The sequence below is a fragment of the Panthera pardus genome, unplaced genomic scaffold (genome assembly GCF_024362965.1).
Source record: "Panthera pardus isolate Hobbes unplaced genomic scaffold, ASM2436296v1 HiC_scaffold_8, whole genome shotgun sequence".
NCBI lineage: Eukaryota > Metazoa > Chordata > Mammalia > Carnivora > Felidae > Panthera > Panthera pardus.
This window is the reverse complement of record NW_026527013.1, coordinates 122851961-122869589: the sequence shown is the minus strand read 5'-3', so window position 1 is coordinate 122869589 and position 17629 is coordinate 122851961. Positions and strand designations below refer to the sequence as shown.

At 46.4% G+C, this 17629-nt stretch overlaps 1 protein-coding gene across 8 annotated transcripts in view; it reads left to right on the top strand.

Moving 5' to 3' along the window:
• Nucleotides 1-17629, top strand: part of PDE1C (phosphodiesterase 1C) — a 509522-nt gene that overhangs the window by 76197 nt on the left and 415696 nt on the right. For all 8 annotated transcript variants that reach the window (XM_019443747.2, XM_019443746.2, XM_019443745.2 and 5 more), the window contains exon 2: nt 16164-16214. In XM_019443747.2, coding sequence (XP_019299292.1) covers nt 16164-16214 — 51 coding nt within the window. The remainder of the gene's footprint in view (nt 1-16163; nt 16215-17629) is intronic.

The window sequence follows — 17629 nt, the reverse complement described above, 5'->3', positions numbered from 1 at the left end:
GAACAAGACAGACAGAGTCCCTGCCTCATGGGGCCCACAGTCTAGCAGAAGCGATAGATATTAATCCCCAAATCATTATTCCATTACAGTTTTCATAAATGGAAAACTTCATGAAGGGAGGAGGTTCAATGTGAACTTACGATGAGGGACTTCATGTGGTCTGGGTTGGCGATGGAAGGTGGGTTTCCCTGAGAATGTTCTCTCCCCTCTGCCTCCAGGGCACTCGTCACTGAGGTCCACCCTGCTGCTTCTTCGTCTGGGCTATCGTTATTTTGACCAGTTTTTTCTCCACTCCTAACTCCTCACCCAATAGTGAGCTCCTCAGGAGCAAAGATCTCACCTTGATGCAGCTCTGTGTCCCCAGTGCCTGGCCTGGAGCTGAGCGCACACGAGGGGCCCAGCACATGTGAGCTGAGTGACTGCATGATGTGCCTGCAGAGACCTCTTCCCCTCAGAGGCTGGGTTTGGGGGAGACGAGGCAGGCAAATGTGGAAGACGTAGGATCCTGCGGAGGATAAAACAGAGTGAATTTGCCACCCTCCTGTGTAAGTACTACTTCTTAACGGCCTCTGCCCCCATGTGGCTGTTTTCTGTAGCGGCATGAAAAGAGCCCCCAGAGCTGAATTCTGACAGGGCCCTAACTGTTGCAGTGCGTTGGGTTTCCTTGGCTTCGGCCCATCCACCAGTAGAAACTAGCTGTTTTGGCAGCAGTGAGAATGACAGTGATTATCACGTAGCTCCTGCTTATTGTGTGCTTATTATGTGCTGGGCACGGTAATGTGCATTCTCACCATCATGTTCCACCTCAGGGCCTTTGCATTTGCTGCCCCCCCCCCCCCCCCCCAGCCTGCCTCTCTGGACGTCTCCACTTCCTGTGGCGGCCTGCTCAGATCTCATCAGAAGACCTGACCATCCTGTCTCAAGGTGCACCCCAGGCCCTTTTCGTCTTCTTACTTGGTTGCCCTTCTAATTCTAATCTTTATTGTACTGATCGTATCTACTCTTACGTTGTTTTAAATAATGAGCTCTGGTATCTTAGCTCCAGTTTCTATAACAAAAATACCATAGACCGGGGTGTTTAAACAACAAACACTTATTTCTCACAGTTCTGGAGGCTGGGAAGTCCAAGAGCAAGGCACCACCCTCTTGGTGAGGGCCCAGTTCCTGGCTAGTAGGCTGTTGCCTTCGTGTATCCTCACGTGGCCGAGAAAGAGAGGGGGCTATGTGTCTTCCTCTTCTTATAAGGGCTCTAATCCTATCATGGGGGCTCCACTCCCATGACCCAGTCACCTCCCGAAAGCCCCACCTCCAAGTACCACCACATTAGGGCTTCAATGTATGAATTTTGGGGAAACACAAACATTCAGTTCATGGCTCCAAGAGATGAATAAAGGGATCGCCGTGTTTGTCCAGAGGAGTAAAACATAAAAATTCTCTGTATTCGTTGAGATATAAAATTGTACCGTGTGAACAGAAGTGCTGTTGGTAACCCTTATCTCCTTATAATTTACAGAGTGCTTATGAGGTAGCTCATTTAGCCCTTCCTTAGAACAACACTGTGAGGAAGACAGGACAGGTATCCTACCTTTAATGCTGTTTTCTAGAAGCAGCTCAGGCCCGGAGAGGCTGAATGAGGGAGTCAGGGCCAGGCAGAGAGGCTGTCATTCACATCAAGCCCTGGAATCCTAAACCCTGTGTGTGTGTGTGTGTGTGTGTGTGTGTGTGTGTGTGTGTGTGTGTGTGAAGTTCATTTATTTATTTTTGAGAGAGAGAAACAGAGAGAGAGGGAGACAGAATTCTAAGCAGGCTCCGTGCTATCAGTGCAGAGCCCGATATGGGGCTCAAACCCACAAACCGTGAGATCATGACCTGAGCTGAAATCGAGAGTCAGAGGCTTAACTGACTGAGCCACCCAGGTGCCCCTGTGTTGCATTATAAGTGACAGACTTCAGTGGACATCAAGGTCTGCAATCACGTGGAAATACCTCTCCTAACCCAGCTTTGTTAACACCCTGCCCAAAGTGAGTAGAAACAACTGTTCCCACCGGATGTTTGTCTTTTGCCTTTCTTTCAAGTTCCCTTTTGCAGGGCTGCGCAGAGGTGTCCTGAGGGAATGGTGGAGACGCAAAGGCAGTGTAGGTTTTCAAATCTCACCATGAGCCTAAGTTTAATTTCCTCAGAGGGGCCTACTCTGCTCCCCGATCTAAAATATGCCCCCCTACCACCTTCCTCTTTCTGAGAGCACCCTGGACTTGTTCTGTTGTAGCACTCATTGCAATCCTTAGCTGTTAGACACTAAGCTCATTAGCAGAAAAACCTTCAGAGAGAGAAAACGAAAACTGCCATCGTCCTGCAGGCAGTGGGGGGATGTGAGGTCGTGTGTGCGCTTGGGAGAAAGAGAAGGGCTTGTGTAGAAACTGCAAAGGGAAATACAGAGGAACTCGTGGCAGGCGTGTCCCATGAAGGTTTAGGATGCGCATTCCAGAAGCATGGAGGCTGCCTTTCCTCCCCTTAACACGACTGAGCTGCACGATGTCCTCTTTGTGGGGCTGCTGTGGGGGTGTAACTCATCCAGCCAGGTGGCCGGGATGTGATGAGCGATCACCCTCTCTGAGAATGAGTAATGATCACTTTGTCCCTACTGCTTCCTTTCTTGCTGGTTGCCCAGTAGACTCTGGTATATTTTACTGGTTTTTAATACAATTAAAAAAATTTTTTTAATGTTTTTATTTATTTTTGAGACACAGAGCATGAGCAGGGGAGGGGCAGAGAGAGGGGGAGACACAGAATCTGAAGCAGGCTCCAGGCTCTGGGCTGTCAGCACAGAGCCCGACGTGGGGCTCGAACTCACAGAGTGTGAGATCATGACCTGAGCTGAAATCGGATGCTTAACTGACTGAGCCACCCAGGTGCCCCTAAAACAATTTTTAAATGTTTAGTTTTGAGAGAGAGAAAGAGAGTGCGAGCAGAGGAGGGCAGAGAGACAGGGAGACACAGAATTGGAAGCAGGCTCCAGGCTCTGAGCGGTCAGCACAGAGCCTGACGTGGGGCTTGAACTCATGAACTGCGAGGTCATGACCTGAGCCAAAGTCAGACGCTTAACCGACTGAGCCACCCAGGCGCCCCTAGTTTTTTTCCTAATTAACAAAGCTGGCCACCCATGGCTAGCCCTCTGGGAGTGTTCTTTTTCTCCAGCTTGTCCTCTTCCACCTCCTCCCCGAAACCACAGCTGGGTCTTCCTTGCCCCCTTTTCTAAGTCAGCTTTTCTAACTTAAGATCAAAAGTCCTGAATGCACAGTTTTTGTCTGTCTCTCAGTTTCCCCCTTATTAGTAGTAAGATGAAAAGGACCAGAGCAAGAGCAAGGCTTTGACCTCCTGTGATCCCAGGGTTTTCTGGAAGCAGAATCCAAAGATGCCATTCATGCATTTCTGCAGTAGATGGTTACTGACATTCATGTGTCATGCATGCACGGAGCAGTTAAGACAAAAAGGGGCTTAAGAGAGTCTCCCTACTCTCATGGAACACACATATTGATGGGAAAGTAGACCCTAAAGAAATAACACTAACACCATCATCTACCTTTTGTCGAGCATCTCATCATGGCTGTGTGCTAAGATGGTGCTGAGTATTTCCCACATTTCATCACCTGCCCTGACACCCTTGAGAGGTAAGTATTGTGACTTAAATGTGCACGTGAGGAAAATGACTTGGAAAGGTTTGGTAACACAGCAGAGGAGCCAGGACTCCAGAAGAGGTCTGTCTGACTCGAAAGCCTGTGGTCTTTCCGTCTGCCATGACAGAAAACTGGTGTCAAGAGGACAGGAGTAGGATCACAGAGGGACTTGTTCTTTGGGGGTAGGTACGTTTGGTCCCTGATGTGTGAATGAGCATTCATTGGTTGGGAAAAGTGGAGAAGGCCATGGAGGTCAAAGGAGGGCATGAATAAAGGCTTGGGGTGGGAAAGTGTCCAGAGTGGGACCCACAGGTAGAGAGTTCAGGATGCTTGGTATGCAGGGCTGTGGGGGGATGGGTGGGAGTCCAAGGCCAGAAGGGTGGCTGGGGCCACATTGTGCAGGGCCCTGGCATCTGGGCATAGACTCTGTGCTGTGGAGCAGGCCATGGGGAGACTACAGATAAGACTACAAGATAGGACAAGATGGAAGACTGAAAACTCAGACGCCTTCAGAGGCCAGGCAGTAACATAAACCAGGCCGTAGGCTGGTTCGTACTTGCTGAGGGTGCTTTGTGCCAGGCACTATTCTGAGTTCTCTAGCCTTCTGAGAATAAGGCTGCTGGAAGCTGCCTTCAGGGAGCTTATACCCTCTTGTGTCTGTGTTTGTGATGGAGAAGTGTGTCAACTCCAGATACTGACAGGTGCTTGAGAGAGGATGATGGTCAGGGTAGACTCTGGGGCCGTGCCATTTGGGTTGAGACCTGACAGGTGAGGGGGCTGCTGTGCCAGGGATGAGATCTGTAAGAGGCAGGGTATGTGGTGGTTCAGGGCAAGACGCTGGAACTAGACTGCCCAGTGAGGACTCTGGCTCTGCCATTTGCCAGCTGTGTGGCCTTGGGAATGTCACCTAACCTCTCTGTGCCTCAGATACCTTATCTATGAAGTGGGGATAACAATAGCACTGCCCCTTAGGGTCATTAAGAGGACTGCATGAGTTATCACATGTAAAATGTTTAGACTGGTACCTGCACATGGAAGGGCCTGGAAGGGGAGCCACTGCTGTTGGAATCCTTGTTACCAGTTGTAGCACAGCATTCCAAGCAGGAGAAGCAAGTGACATGGGAATACCCTTTGGGAGGGAGAACGGAGGCTGGTGTAGCTAGATCTTAGTCAATTAGCAGATGCGAAGAGAAGGTGAGGTCAGACCAGGGAGGGATGTGTCGGCAGCGATTTGAACACCACGAGAAGTGCTGGAGGGTTTTAAGTGGGGAAGTCATGCAGTCTGATGGGCTGGTGGTGCACGGAGATCAGGGGCACGAGTGGAGTGGGAGACTCTGGGATGATGTTGGGGTCATCTAAACAGAAGGCCCTGGATGCTTGGGCCGGAGTTTTAGGTGAGAGGAGCTAGAAGGAGTGGTGGGAGTTAGGGTATGTTTTAGAGGTAAGGCCTATAGGGTTTATACGTTACTATTGTGTCCTGATCCACTGTGGTGCGGAAGGGAGGGTAGGGAAGGGTGGTGGCATTTGCTGAGATGGGCAAGCCTGGGGGAGAGAAGATTTCTGGCAGAAACACAATTCTGCTTGTACGGCTTGAGAGTCCTAATGCACTTGTCTCAGGTAGGCAGCTGGGACCAGGGCCGTCTGGTGTGAGCAGCAGGGATCTGTGCAACTGTGAACTGTTCCAAGGGGATTCGGATCATTTAAACACTGTGCTTGCCAAGCTCAATACACCTGCCTCCAATTTGTGACCCCCACATGGTTCCCAAACTTCCATCCAGCTGAGAAGATCAATTGCCAAGCTAAGAGCACGCCTTTAACTGGTTGGTAGCAGGGATCTTTGGCTCCTGCAGGGGACGGCTCCTAGCGGCAGGGGGGGTCTCTGTCCCAGGCCCTCTGTGGCTTCACGACTGGACCTGGCTGCCTCCACTCCTTCTCCAGTCCTTCACTCAACAGCCCAGTATGCAGGCCGGAGGGAAATCCCACGGGAAGATGTCGGCTCTGCTGTGGGGAGCTGAGTCCAGTGGGCATGTGAGTTCCTTGCCCAAGGGTACAGTTTTTTCTGTGTCTAGTTTTATTTGTTTGATGCATTTGATCTGCTCAGCCTGCAGCCGGTCAGTAAAGACGCGATGATCTACGTTGCTGGACAGCATAGTGCGGTGGCGCACACCTGAACCACGCTTGGGAGGAGCCAGGCATGCGCACTAGCTATCTTGAGCTCAAGGTCCTGCAAGGAGCGTGCATGAAGACGGAGCCGCTCTAGTTCGTCCTGGCTGGGAGGTTCACTTCTTACCTCGGATCTGAGTAGCTCTTTGCTCATTTTGGGCTTTGCACCCTGCTGGTGGCACGCTCCGGGTGGGGAGTGATTTTCTAGTTCAGCTCTGTTCTTTTTCACGCCCACTGAGGCGGATGAGTTTCCCTCTCCCTCTCTGCTTGGGGACCTTCCTTCTCACATGCACACACTCTCAGAATCTGTCCTTAAGTACGTTTCAAGGTCCTGATGTGAACAGTTCTTTCTCACAAAATTGCTGGGGGGAAAATCAATAACCAGGGAATTGGACGTTAACTTCCATTGTGTGCATTTTCAAAACCACACTGGGGCTTTCCAAGGGCCTCTCAGAAAGTGTGCTTGGCTATTTCTTTTCAAAGTGGGTTATGTCCTTTAACACGTCTCTATTCAGAGTGGGGTTTATTGGCCAGCACCAACGACATCACCTGGGAGCTTGTCTGAAATGCAAAGTTTCAGGCCCCACTCCTGCACTGGAACAAGATCCTCAAGTGATTTTTATGCACAGAAAAGTCTGAGGTGTGGTACTTCAGACAGCAGTCTTCTGGAAAACGCTCAGTCCGTTTGGATGATTCCTGATTATACAGTACAGAAAATGGTTCCCAGGTGCCCTTTGTCTCCTGGGAAGGTGGGGATTTGGCTTAGCCTGGAGATCATCGTGGAGGTGAATGTTGTTAAGCAGTGGGTTGCTGAGGCTTATTTAAAATGACACATGTATTCTCTTCTTTTGGCAGTGATTTAAATGACTTGACTTTTGTGAGTGAAGACCTCTGGTTATTTTTGTCAAAGGAGGAGGGAACAGGGAGTGTCAGTCGGGGTCGAGGGGGCTCAAGGGTATGACAGTTGTCATCAAATGTTGAATGAGCTCTCAGATTTCATCATCATGAAGAAGAACCTTCTAAGGTTGTAGAACAGGTTAAAGGTGAAGGGGCCCGTCTCCAGAGGGGCAGTTGGATGTTGCAGGGGATCCAAGCAGGGCGTATGGGGTTGGATCAGACCTCTTTTTTAAAAAAATTATTATTCTTTTTAAATTTTTTAAATGTTTATTTATTTTTGAGAGAGAAAGAGCACAAACGGGAGGGGCAGGGAGAGAGACAGGGACAGAGGATCCGAAATGGGCTCTGCACTGACAGCAGAGAGCCCGACACGGGGCAAGAACTCATGAACCGTGAGATCATAACCTGAGCTCAATTCGAATGCTTAGCCAACGGAGCCACCCAGGCGCCCCAAGGATCAGACATCTTTTAATGCGTGTTCCAGCCGTGTGAACTGCAGAAGAGGGAAGGACTCATAGAACTGAGTTTCGAGCCCAGATTTCCCATTTACTGGCCCTGATTTGGGCAAGTTACTTCACTTTTCTAAAGCCTCAGTTCCCTCATCTGAAGATAGGGATGATAATACTTGCCTTTGTGGGATGGTGTGAAAATTAAATGAAAATTATGGATGTAAAGTTCCCATCAGGGCCTAACATGACATACGGGTGTAATGCATTTTTGTGTCCCTCCTCTTCTCCTGTATACTTTTCTTTGCCCTGTCTGGGGTGGACTGTAATTAGTTAACAGTTTGAGCAGCCAGCTTGATATTGGATTTTAATCTCATAAAGTTCTGATTCTTGTTCTTCTGTGAACAAGGACTTTCATTTAGCATTCAACAGAGTTTGGATCATGTCACATATTAATATTATGTTTCCCCAACTTGGCCTCGGGCTCTGTGAGGTCAGGGCCTGGTACCCTGGCCAGGTGGTTTCCGCAGAAATACCACACACCATGATACATCCTTATTGCAACAACTCCAGTAATCTGTGTCAGAAAGCTCAGTGCCTGACCACTGGGTCTCAGCTGGACTCCTAGCCACCCAAGGGCCAGTAATGTCCATTCCTGCATCCACAGCAATGGGAAAGAGGGCGCTCAAGGGGGACTCAATAGAGGTTGATAAATTATTTGATCTACGTCACAGGAAGCTGTGGAAAGTCAGTTTGAAACCTGACAACTTGGAAAGAGGGATCAGGGAAAGGAAGCAAGGAAGTGATTGAAATAAGTAAATTTCACTTTTTTATTAATATCCCACTCTTTTCCATAAAGGATTGGTGCATATAGCAAAATAGGAAGCAATATATAATTTGTGGAATGAGGGAGGATATAGATAAATAAACAAATGTATAAAATCAGGACCAGAGAAGAAAGAAATACATTTCATGAGTCTTCCCATATGACCCACATAAAAAAAAAAATAATAAATTCAAATTAAAAAAAAAAAAGACAATATGTTTTCCAAGCAATCTTCTCAGGTTGGCAAAGGTTTCTTTGATTTTTCTCTCTGTGTTTTTTTGTGCCCTGGTCTGAGTGAGCGGGTGAGCCATTCTGCCCTCTGGCAGGCAAGCCTTGCCCTCTGTAAGGGTTTGCCCATTACCCTAGGAAAGGAGGGTCTGGAAGGTGTGCTATCCCTGTCACTTTCAAGTTATCAGCCCTGATGAGTCATCACTACAAATTGGTTTTATTTTCTTTTGTGCAAGAGCTTGATTCAGAGTTGATTTGGCAGCCAAATTGGCCTGGAAGGTATAATGAGGCAATGCTGAGCATCTCTGAATACAGAAGGGGAGAAAGGAACAGGCTGAGGTGTGGTGATATCTTTTATGTCATTGGGGCACAAATTCCACCTGGATTACAGAGCTCTGTTCCACCTAAGGAACAGGAGAGCAGGGTGCCTTCCTTTGTGAGCTTTTAACTTGAGGCTACGTAGGGGGGAGACAAGGGGCTCTCCCGCTGGGTCTGGGTTTCTTGGCAGTAGGGCTCAGGAAATAGTATTAACATTTGGGGAAGTGTGATGGATAGCACAGGGGTTAAAAGCGCTGGCTCTGGAGTAAGGCAGCACTGGATTCAATTTCCAGACCTGCCGCTCGCTAGTCGTTTCATCTCAGGCAATTTACTTAAGTTCTCAAACACTCAGTTTCCACATCTGGAAAATGGGAAAATGATAGCAGTATCCTAAGAGAGTTGCTGTGAAGGTAAAATTAAGTATTTATGCGGAATTATACGGTATTATATAGCTAGCATTTCTCATTTTTAGCAACCCTAATGATGTATTTTACGTAAGTAATTAACTCTATTTGTGAATTATACATTTTGTGGCCCTATTCTTTTATGTGTCATCTAATCTGGTAGGGATTTTCCCATTTACCCATCTACCCATCCCCACCCCTCCTCCCCCAGCCTCCTCCGCCCCCATCCCCGTGACAGGCTTTGAGGATACGTCAGACGCCAGAAGCCTTCTCAACACAGCACTTGAGTCAGCCATCCTCAATTAGAGTTAAACATTTTTATGCTTAAAATGGATCCTGGAGTTGTCAGGCATTGATATTTATCAAACCCAGTGGGGGAAAAAGAAGCCAGACCCTTTACTTCACTCATGACCCATCACTGTGTGAGAGTTGAAGAGATTGACTTCATCCCTTTTTCTGAGAATGCTGGGCTTGGAGCTGGAGAAACAGATGATGTTTCTGACTCTGTTACTTGGCTTTGGACTGATCTTGGACAAGTTGCTTGATCTCTCGGAGTATCAGTTTCCTTACCTGTTGAAGAGAATAAGTCGTGCCTCCTGAGGCTGTTTTTCTAAGTTGTAGTGCTTCTCATGCTAACATGAATTCGATTGTTTCTATTCCCTTGTTACTACTTTCTACCTAGAGAGGGTTTAAGAGGGTTAGGGAGTGGGCTGGTAGCTGGGGCTCTGGCAGGAACATGGCATGAAGCTCCTTCCTTTGTACCTAGTGTCTCCCCCTTCTGGAGGCCATTGCTGTGAGTCCTCACTCCCGCACCCACCTCACAAAAGGATTCCTCTCTACTGACAATCTCCTGGGCCTTTGTCAGGTATGAGGTCCCAGGCAGGTGACCTCTTCCACTCTCTGCAGGCCAGTGTGTGGCTCTCACCAGGGCTAGAGGCATGAGGGAGAGGGGCAGGCCTTAGTAAGACTTTTTTTCTAGGTGTAGCCTTCTCTGGAGCATGGCTTCTATCTTCCTACCCTTCTTGGAAGGCAAAGAGGAAATGGGAAAGATGGAATGAACATGGGTTTCAGAGCCAGGTACACCTGGATTTGGATGGGAGTTCTGCCACACAATGGTGTGGTCTTAGAAAAGTTACCTGACAGTTCTGAATTCCAGTGGCCTGAATATTTATCAAATGGGAATGTCAGTCTTACTCAGTATGAAGGGCAGGGGCCATGTCTGGTTGTTCACAGCTTTACCTGATATCTACAGTTTAGTCAGTGCTTGATAAATATTTCTAAGTGCTGAATTGACACTTACAGGGCTTACTGTTTGCTAATGTCCTTGTGCCTTCCCCCTCCACTTCTCCTTCCAATTCTTGGCCCCCATTGCATTCTGCATGGTAGGTTGTTAGAAGGTTTTAGTCATTGATTCATACGATAAAAATTGTGTGCCAGGTGTTTAGGCACTGGGGATATAGTAGTTCTTTCACCGGCAGAGAATCATGCTCTGAGTTTGGGTCATGTCACCACGATCATGCGATCATGATCATGGCCTTCTTTCCTGGTGCTTGTTCAGTGAATCCCTTATAGTGGAAGGAGAAAGGCGATAAGCCCAGTGAGTAAAGTACAGAACATATGAGAAGGTGACAGTGCTGTGGGGAGGACCAGAGCAGGGAAGGGGAATGGGGGCAGAGGAAGAGCGGGGAGTCAGGAGGTGTGGCCTTGGTAATGTAGTCATGGAGGGTCTTACTTAGAAGGTGATAATGGTGATCTTGGACCAAGTCTTTTTCCCCAGCATTCTATCCAGTTTCCTTTGCTGTTGCTTGGGTCTTTGCAAGTTGACGGCAATGTGAGGTGAGCAAACATCTGTGAGCAATTCTGAGCTTCACCTTTTACAGTAACTTGGGAACCTCATTCCAAGCCTCTCTTTTCTGGGAGTTCCTTGTGCCTGGCTTTCTAGCCCCTAGGCTTCCCAAAGGAATTCACCTTGAGAGGGTCCATGGGCCGGCCTCAGAGATTGTGGCAAAGCAGCAGATAGCCAATGCATCAGGCAGGTTTCCTTTCAGGAAGCCAGTCTCTGTTCCTGGCTTGCTTGCTCACTGTGTTTTCACCCGGGCACCCAGCACCCCAGCTGTGTTTATACACCCCCAGGTGCCAGAGCTTTCAAAACAAGGGTGGTAGTATTTTTGGTGCTAGTTTTGGTTACAAAGCAGTGTGCACCTGCCCAGGCCACCACCACAACTGCTTGGACCACCCTCCCTTCTTGTTCTCATGGGCTGGATTGTTTGTAGCTTAGCTGGGACATCAGTGCCACCTTCACTGCCTGGGGTTGGGGTACTCATTGTTCTGAGTTAACTTCCTGTCTCACTTGCCTCCCTCTCTCTGGTCTCCGTGGCAAACCCTTCCTTTAAGATTTGCTTCTGGCCATTTTTTGCAGGGAGGCAGGGGGATATACAACAGACACACGACAGACATACCACAGACATAGCTTTTGAGGCAATTGATTAAAATCCATACTCCTGTCCCCACTTGCAGGGATTCTGATTCAGTGTTTCTGGGATGGGACTAAGGAATCTGGATCATCGTCATCATCATTATCATCACGATTTTAAAGTCCATTCCTTAGCTCATCAGGCTGGGATAAACCCAGATTGAAAGGCATAGTTTGCTTCCCTAATTTATTTGTATGTGAAGGCTGAGAGTGAAATCTCTTGTTACAGTCCACTCAGAGTCTAGCCCAGTGCCAAGCTCACGGTTGGCGCACAGTATGCATGTGTTGAAGGTTGGAGGCAATCCTTCTATAAGAAACCTTCGCAATGTGAAGAGTTGCTCACTAATTGGTCCCCATAGTTATGTTTGCAATCTTAACAGTTGCTTTTTTTCTTAAAGCAGAGGTATGTCTCTGTTGAGGATTTTAATGACAAAACAAAAGCATCCTGAAAAGAACTGAAAAGCAGTAATTACTTTTTGAAGGAATTTGAGACACACCTTCCTCCCTAAAGGTTGCTTTGGTAAAGGTGTATGAAGTTACACCATTTATTAGTACTTCTCAGTTGCTCAGTGGAATCATCTGGGAGCTTAACAGGTATCCATGCTTGGGTCCCATCCCCAAGGTTCTGTTTAATTAGTCTGGGGTATGGCCTAGACATCAGGATTTTTAAAAGTTCCCTAGGTAGTTCTTTTTTTAAATTTTCATTTTTTAGCTTATTTATTTTGACAGAGACAGCACGGCGGGGTGGTATAGAGAGAGAGAGAAGGAGAGAGAGAATCCCAAGCAGGCTCTGTGCTGCCAGTGTGGAGCTCAAAGCGGGACTCGAACCCTGAAACTGTGAAATCACGATCTGAGCCGAAACCAAGAGCCAGATGCCAAACTGACTGAGCCACTTAGGTGCCCCCCCACCTCCAAATTCCCTGGGCAATTCTAATGTGCGACGAGGGCTGCAAATCCCTGATTTAGAAAGTGTGGAACTCCTTGGAGAGCAGATGGGAGATTCGTTTCTGGACTCTTTATAGGGAATCGTCTGGGACTAGAGATGGAAAGTCCCCTGGATTCTGTGATCCCAAACTCCTCTGGAATCTGAATCTAAAATGTAATTTATACAAATAGATAAATAGACATACACACACAATATCTAAAATTTTAATGTGTATCAAATAATAGACAACTTTTTCCTACCCCTTTAATAAGAACAGTTTTCCTGATTATAAACATGGTCCATGATTATCATAAACTGTTAGGTTTATGCAGAAAAGTATAAAATAGGTTAAAAGTCATCCCAAATGCTAGGATGCAGAAGAAATAACTGTTAATATATCTAGCGCACATCTTTCCACTCCTTTCTCTGTACCCATATAGACACGTAGCCTAGATATACAAGTCAACATCGTATGTACTGGTCTGTATGTTTTGCCCAACAGTATGATATGGATAAGTTTCCTTAAACCTACATAATTATTTTTATGAGATTTTGCCAAATTCAAGCTCTAATTGCATCTGATAAATGGAACATCTACTCTGTTGTTAAAGCTTGCTGTATATTTTTAAAAAAATAAAAGGCAAACAGCAGAGGACTCTTCCACTGGCCAAGAAGCCCCGGTGTGTCCCAACAGTCTGTGGAGGCTGCCTGGGCAGTTTGTGGGCTGGGGACAAAGGGCTCAGTGAGCTTGGCCACAACCACTTTTTGTAGTGCTGGTCTCTGTTGAGTTTTAGTTTCATTCAAAACAACTTTTATTTTCATTTGCCTTGTGGACCATGCAGAGAATATAGAAAGCCCAATCAGCAAAGAGCTGCCTCCTGAGCATGCAGGAGACAGAACCACCCATAGAGGGCGTCCCAGTGGTGAGCCATTACTGGCCGGTGGACTGGACAGCCTCTCAGTTATTCATAGAAGCCTACAATCTAAATTTTATATTTGAAATCTCTTGATTTTTAAATGTAGATGATTATTTAAAAATTTAAAACATTGTGGGGCCAAACAACACACGTGGGCCTTTTTATTATCCTCTGGAAGCCAGTCTTAGGTTTCTGGTCTACTAAGCCATCTGTGGCAGTGGTATGGATTCGGTCTACTTGATTTAGTTTAGTTTTTTTTTTTTTTAATGTTTATTTATTTTTGAGAGAGAGAGAGAGTGAGAGTGTGTGAGCAGGGGAGGGGCAGAGAGAGAAGGACACAACAGAATCTGAAGCAGGCTCCAGGCTCTGAGCTGTCAGTGCAGAGCCTGACGTGGGGCTCGAATTCACAAATGATGAGATCATGACCTGAGCTGAAGTCTGACACTTAACTGACTGAGCCACCCAGGCGCCCCTACTTGATTTAGTTCTGAAAACACTGACCGTATGTGTTATTCTGTGTGGCACTCACTCTGTGTTCAGAAGACTGAAAATACAAAGGTGCAAAGTTATGATCCTTGTCTTGGGTGGGGTAGGTTGTAGTTGAGAGGAGCTTTTCTCAAAATATGGTCCCCAGGCCAGCTCCTCAGTATCACCTGGGAACTTGTTAGAAATGCAGATTCTCACTGAGTCAGAATTTTTACTTTAACAAACCCTGCAGTCTATTCTAACCAACCTTCCTGCTTGTTCTGATGCCTGCTAAAGTTTGCTAACTACTGTCTGGGAAGGGAGTTGGGTGTATGCAGAGATCAATGGGATGGAGAAGCTGTGATGAGCGTCAGGGAAGCTTTTCAGAAATGAATGTCTCCACCTGAATCTTGCAGGATGAGTGTGACTTGGCAGGTGAGGCAGTGGGGAGGGGTGTCCTGGGGAGGGAGGGTGTGTGTAGGGCGTGTTTAGGAATTTTCAGAGTATGTGACTGAAGGATGCTCAGGCAAATAGAGTGAGCTGAGAAGAATAGGTGAGGCCAGGTGTTCAATGACCAGGTCAGGTTAGCTGGATTGTGTCTTGTAAGTGTTGGGACATCGCTGGAGACCTTTAAGTAAGGGAGTGTGGCACTGGGTCTATGTTTAGGAAAATAATCCGGCTGGCATGGTTCAGATTCCTTCTGGGTAGAAACAAGTCTCTTGGTACTCCACTGGCCTAGATCTCGATTCCTGCCTCTCCTGGTCTGACTTGGATCTGGGTCAGCAATTCCCATCCTTGGAAAGGGTGGTGGGGAGAGGAGGTAAAAGCTCTGGCGTGAGGAAACAGCCATCGCTGCAGTGTAAAATGGTGACAGTATTGTCACTGCTCCTCTTCCTTCCCACAGGGAAGATGCTCACTCTCCAAGCTGAACATTTTCGTGGCTGCTGGTGTTCACAGCAATGGAAGTGGTTTTTGTTTTTCTACTTTAAAAGTAGCCCATCAGTTTCTGCAGCAAATATTTTGGGGGAAGAAACCCTTGCTCTGTTTCTTTAAAGAAGGATCTCTGGAGAGGAAACAGTTTGAACTCAAGGCCAGGGAGACTCATGTCAGTACCTAAGGAGGGCTTGCTCCTCTCTGCCTCTCTTACCCTCTTCCTTTTGGAAATGCTGGGGTGTGGGAGGTAACGGAGGCAGGTAATGTCACACCCCCCTCCCCTCCCGTTGTTTTTTTAATAACATCTTGTTTGTCATCCACAAAGAGAGTGAAGACAATGGGCCATGCAAATGACAGGAAAGTAGACTGAGTTTGGATCCATGAACTTTAAAAATCTGTCCACATGTAGTGAATTGTGAAATCTTTACCTTTGTGAGAGGGTGAAAAGAATTTTTTCACTCCTTCCATGCTTTGCAAAATTGATGTAATGTTTATGAAGTAGTTATTTCTTTTGTCCCGCTGCTGCATCTTTGCATACATTAATGATTACTTTAGCACCCCTTTTATTCTGCCTGTCTAGTGAGTGTTTTTTTCTAAGCTGAAATGAACAGGTTTTTCCAGTTGATTGCTTTGGGTGTTCTGTTCAAGTTGACCACAACTATCGTGCCTGTTTACTATGAATATATAAAACAAGCAAGCTATAATCCTTATGGGCATTAAAAGTGATATTTAAAGTGAATGAAACTTGTGTTTCCACTTAATGACTGATCTCATTTTTCTTCACAAAGGTGGTGTTCATAAATATAGGGGATATTAATTATGACTCTGTCCACATGACAAATTATTTAGACGCTTATCAGAGGAGGGTAAAGTGCCCTGCTGAGAAGCTTTAAGGGTAAGGTTTTCTAGAGCAGTTCTCTGAAGAATTTTCTTGATCCCCTCTTTTGAACTCCCTTGTTTGTTAGTGTCTAAAGTTAAATATCTTTCTTAATAAAAACTAACCCTGTTGTTACCTTCTGAAATCCTGTCTTGGCTTTGGCCCTATCCATCTGAGCATAGTGGTTTTATGTTAAGTGGTTGGGGTGCATTTATGTGTTTTAAGACAGCCTGATAAGTGGAAGCTTGAACCAGAAGGACGTATACAGGTTTGGAAGTCAGACATTCATGCCTCTTAATGTGTGGGTGCAAGCCACTTTCCACCTTGAGGCATAGGAAATTACAAATTGCTTAGGTCCTCTCCAGCTTTATTCAAATGCACTTAATCAAAATGATGAAGACATCTGTCCTCATTTAGACATTGAGAGCAGCAATGGAAATATAGACAGAGAATATAGGCAGAGTGAATATAGACAGAGTGAAGTTGCTTTTATTTTCTTACAAAGATCCTCAAACATAGTTTAATGTGAAATCCCCCAGAGGATTAGCTGTAGGTTGGACATATTCTGTGGACATATGTGCCTTGCTTTTATTGCATTGTCTGCTTTTCTTTTTCAGTCGCAAATGAAGCTGGAGACAAGCCTGCCAGACCACTTGCCCGCTTCTCTCGTGAGTAGATCTTGTTTCACTCCTTTCCTGGGCTCCTTCAGAGGCTTTATTGCCTGCGCAGTCCACACTTGTAATCCTGCCAGCTGTCAGTAAAACACTGTCGATAATAGAGTAATATAGGAAATGTCTTTAATGGGTTAATATTTCATTTGAGCCCCATCGTGGGTGAGCTATTCATTGCTATTGCCCTTTCAACCCTTAGAGCTGTAGTTTATCCAACTGTGCTTTAGGGTTTTGCTCTTCAAAGTGAGGTCCGTCCTGGGAGCAGGAGGATTGGCATTGCTTGGGGACTTTTAGAAATGCAGAGCCCCAGACCCACTGAATCAGCATCTGAATTTAACAAATCCCTAGGTGATTTCTGTGCACATTTGAGTTTGAGAACTGTTGCCCTGGGAGTCCTCTCAGAGAGTTCTGCACTCAGGGGCGGGCTTTTTATGACGACAGCATGAGGAAGAGTATGTAAAATGCTTGTAGTTGCCAAGGTCCACACATGTGTGAAAGCATCATCACCACCCACAGTGGATTTCTGGACTAGCTCCACTGGCTTTACCTTATTTAGGTGACATTTCGAAGCTTGTGTGAAATTTACCTCACTTAGGTGACATTTTGAAGCTTGTGTGAAATTTACCTCACTTAGGTGACATTTTGAAGCTTGTGTGAACATTGTGAAGATAGGTTGAATGCTTTTCCTTGGGCACAGGGATCCCTGTAAGGGCCTTGGAGCTCCCCATCAATTTCACTTGACTCTTTTGTCTTTAGGTCTTGATCATTAGTGGGAGAATGGGAGTCAAAAGACTCTCAGTGTTTTCTGTGCCAGGGTGATCAGCAAACTATGCGACAAGTGAATGCTCTCTCTGGAATGAAAACCCAGATTCAGAAATACCAGAGGTTGAGCGGGGCTGGGTAGAGATGCTCCCCGAACCAGACAGGCATGGAGTGGAGAAATGGTGGAGCAGGAAATCAAAACAGGAGGATTTTTCTTTCCAGCACCAGCATGACTTGCTCGCTTTCACTTAGAGTAATTTCGCTGAAACTTTCTGGGCCTCAGTTTTCTCCCTCCGAAAAATAGGGAATCCGTACCCATCTTCTCTCCTTTATAAAAAAGTTACCTTCTTTGGAAGTCATGGCACACAAATTCCCTGTCACGGCCTTATTTCCTAAGGTGGATCGAGTTTTGGGTGTGGATACCGCCATAGTAAGCCTTAATGTGTAGAATCAAAAGTATTTTTCTATTTAGAGGGCCTTCTTCTAAATTCTGCCTTCCAGTTCTTTTGGGAAGGCTTCAAAACTTTGGGATTGGTTCCTAGAAATGGCTTTTATAGAACTGTAATGATAGATGATAACGCGAGAGCATTAAGTGCTCACATTTTAGAAGGTGTGTAATAAAACACTCCTTTCTCACTTCCCTCCTACCT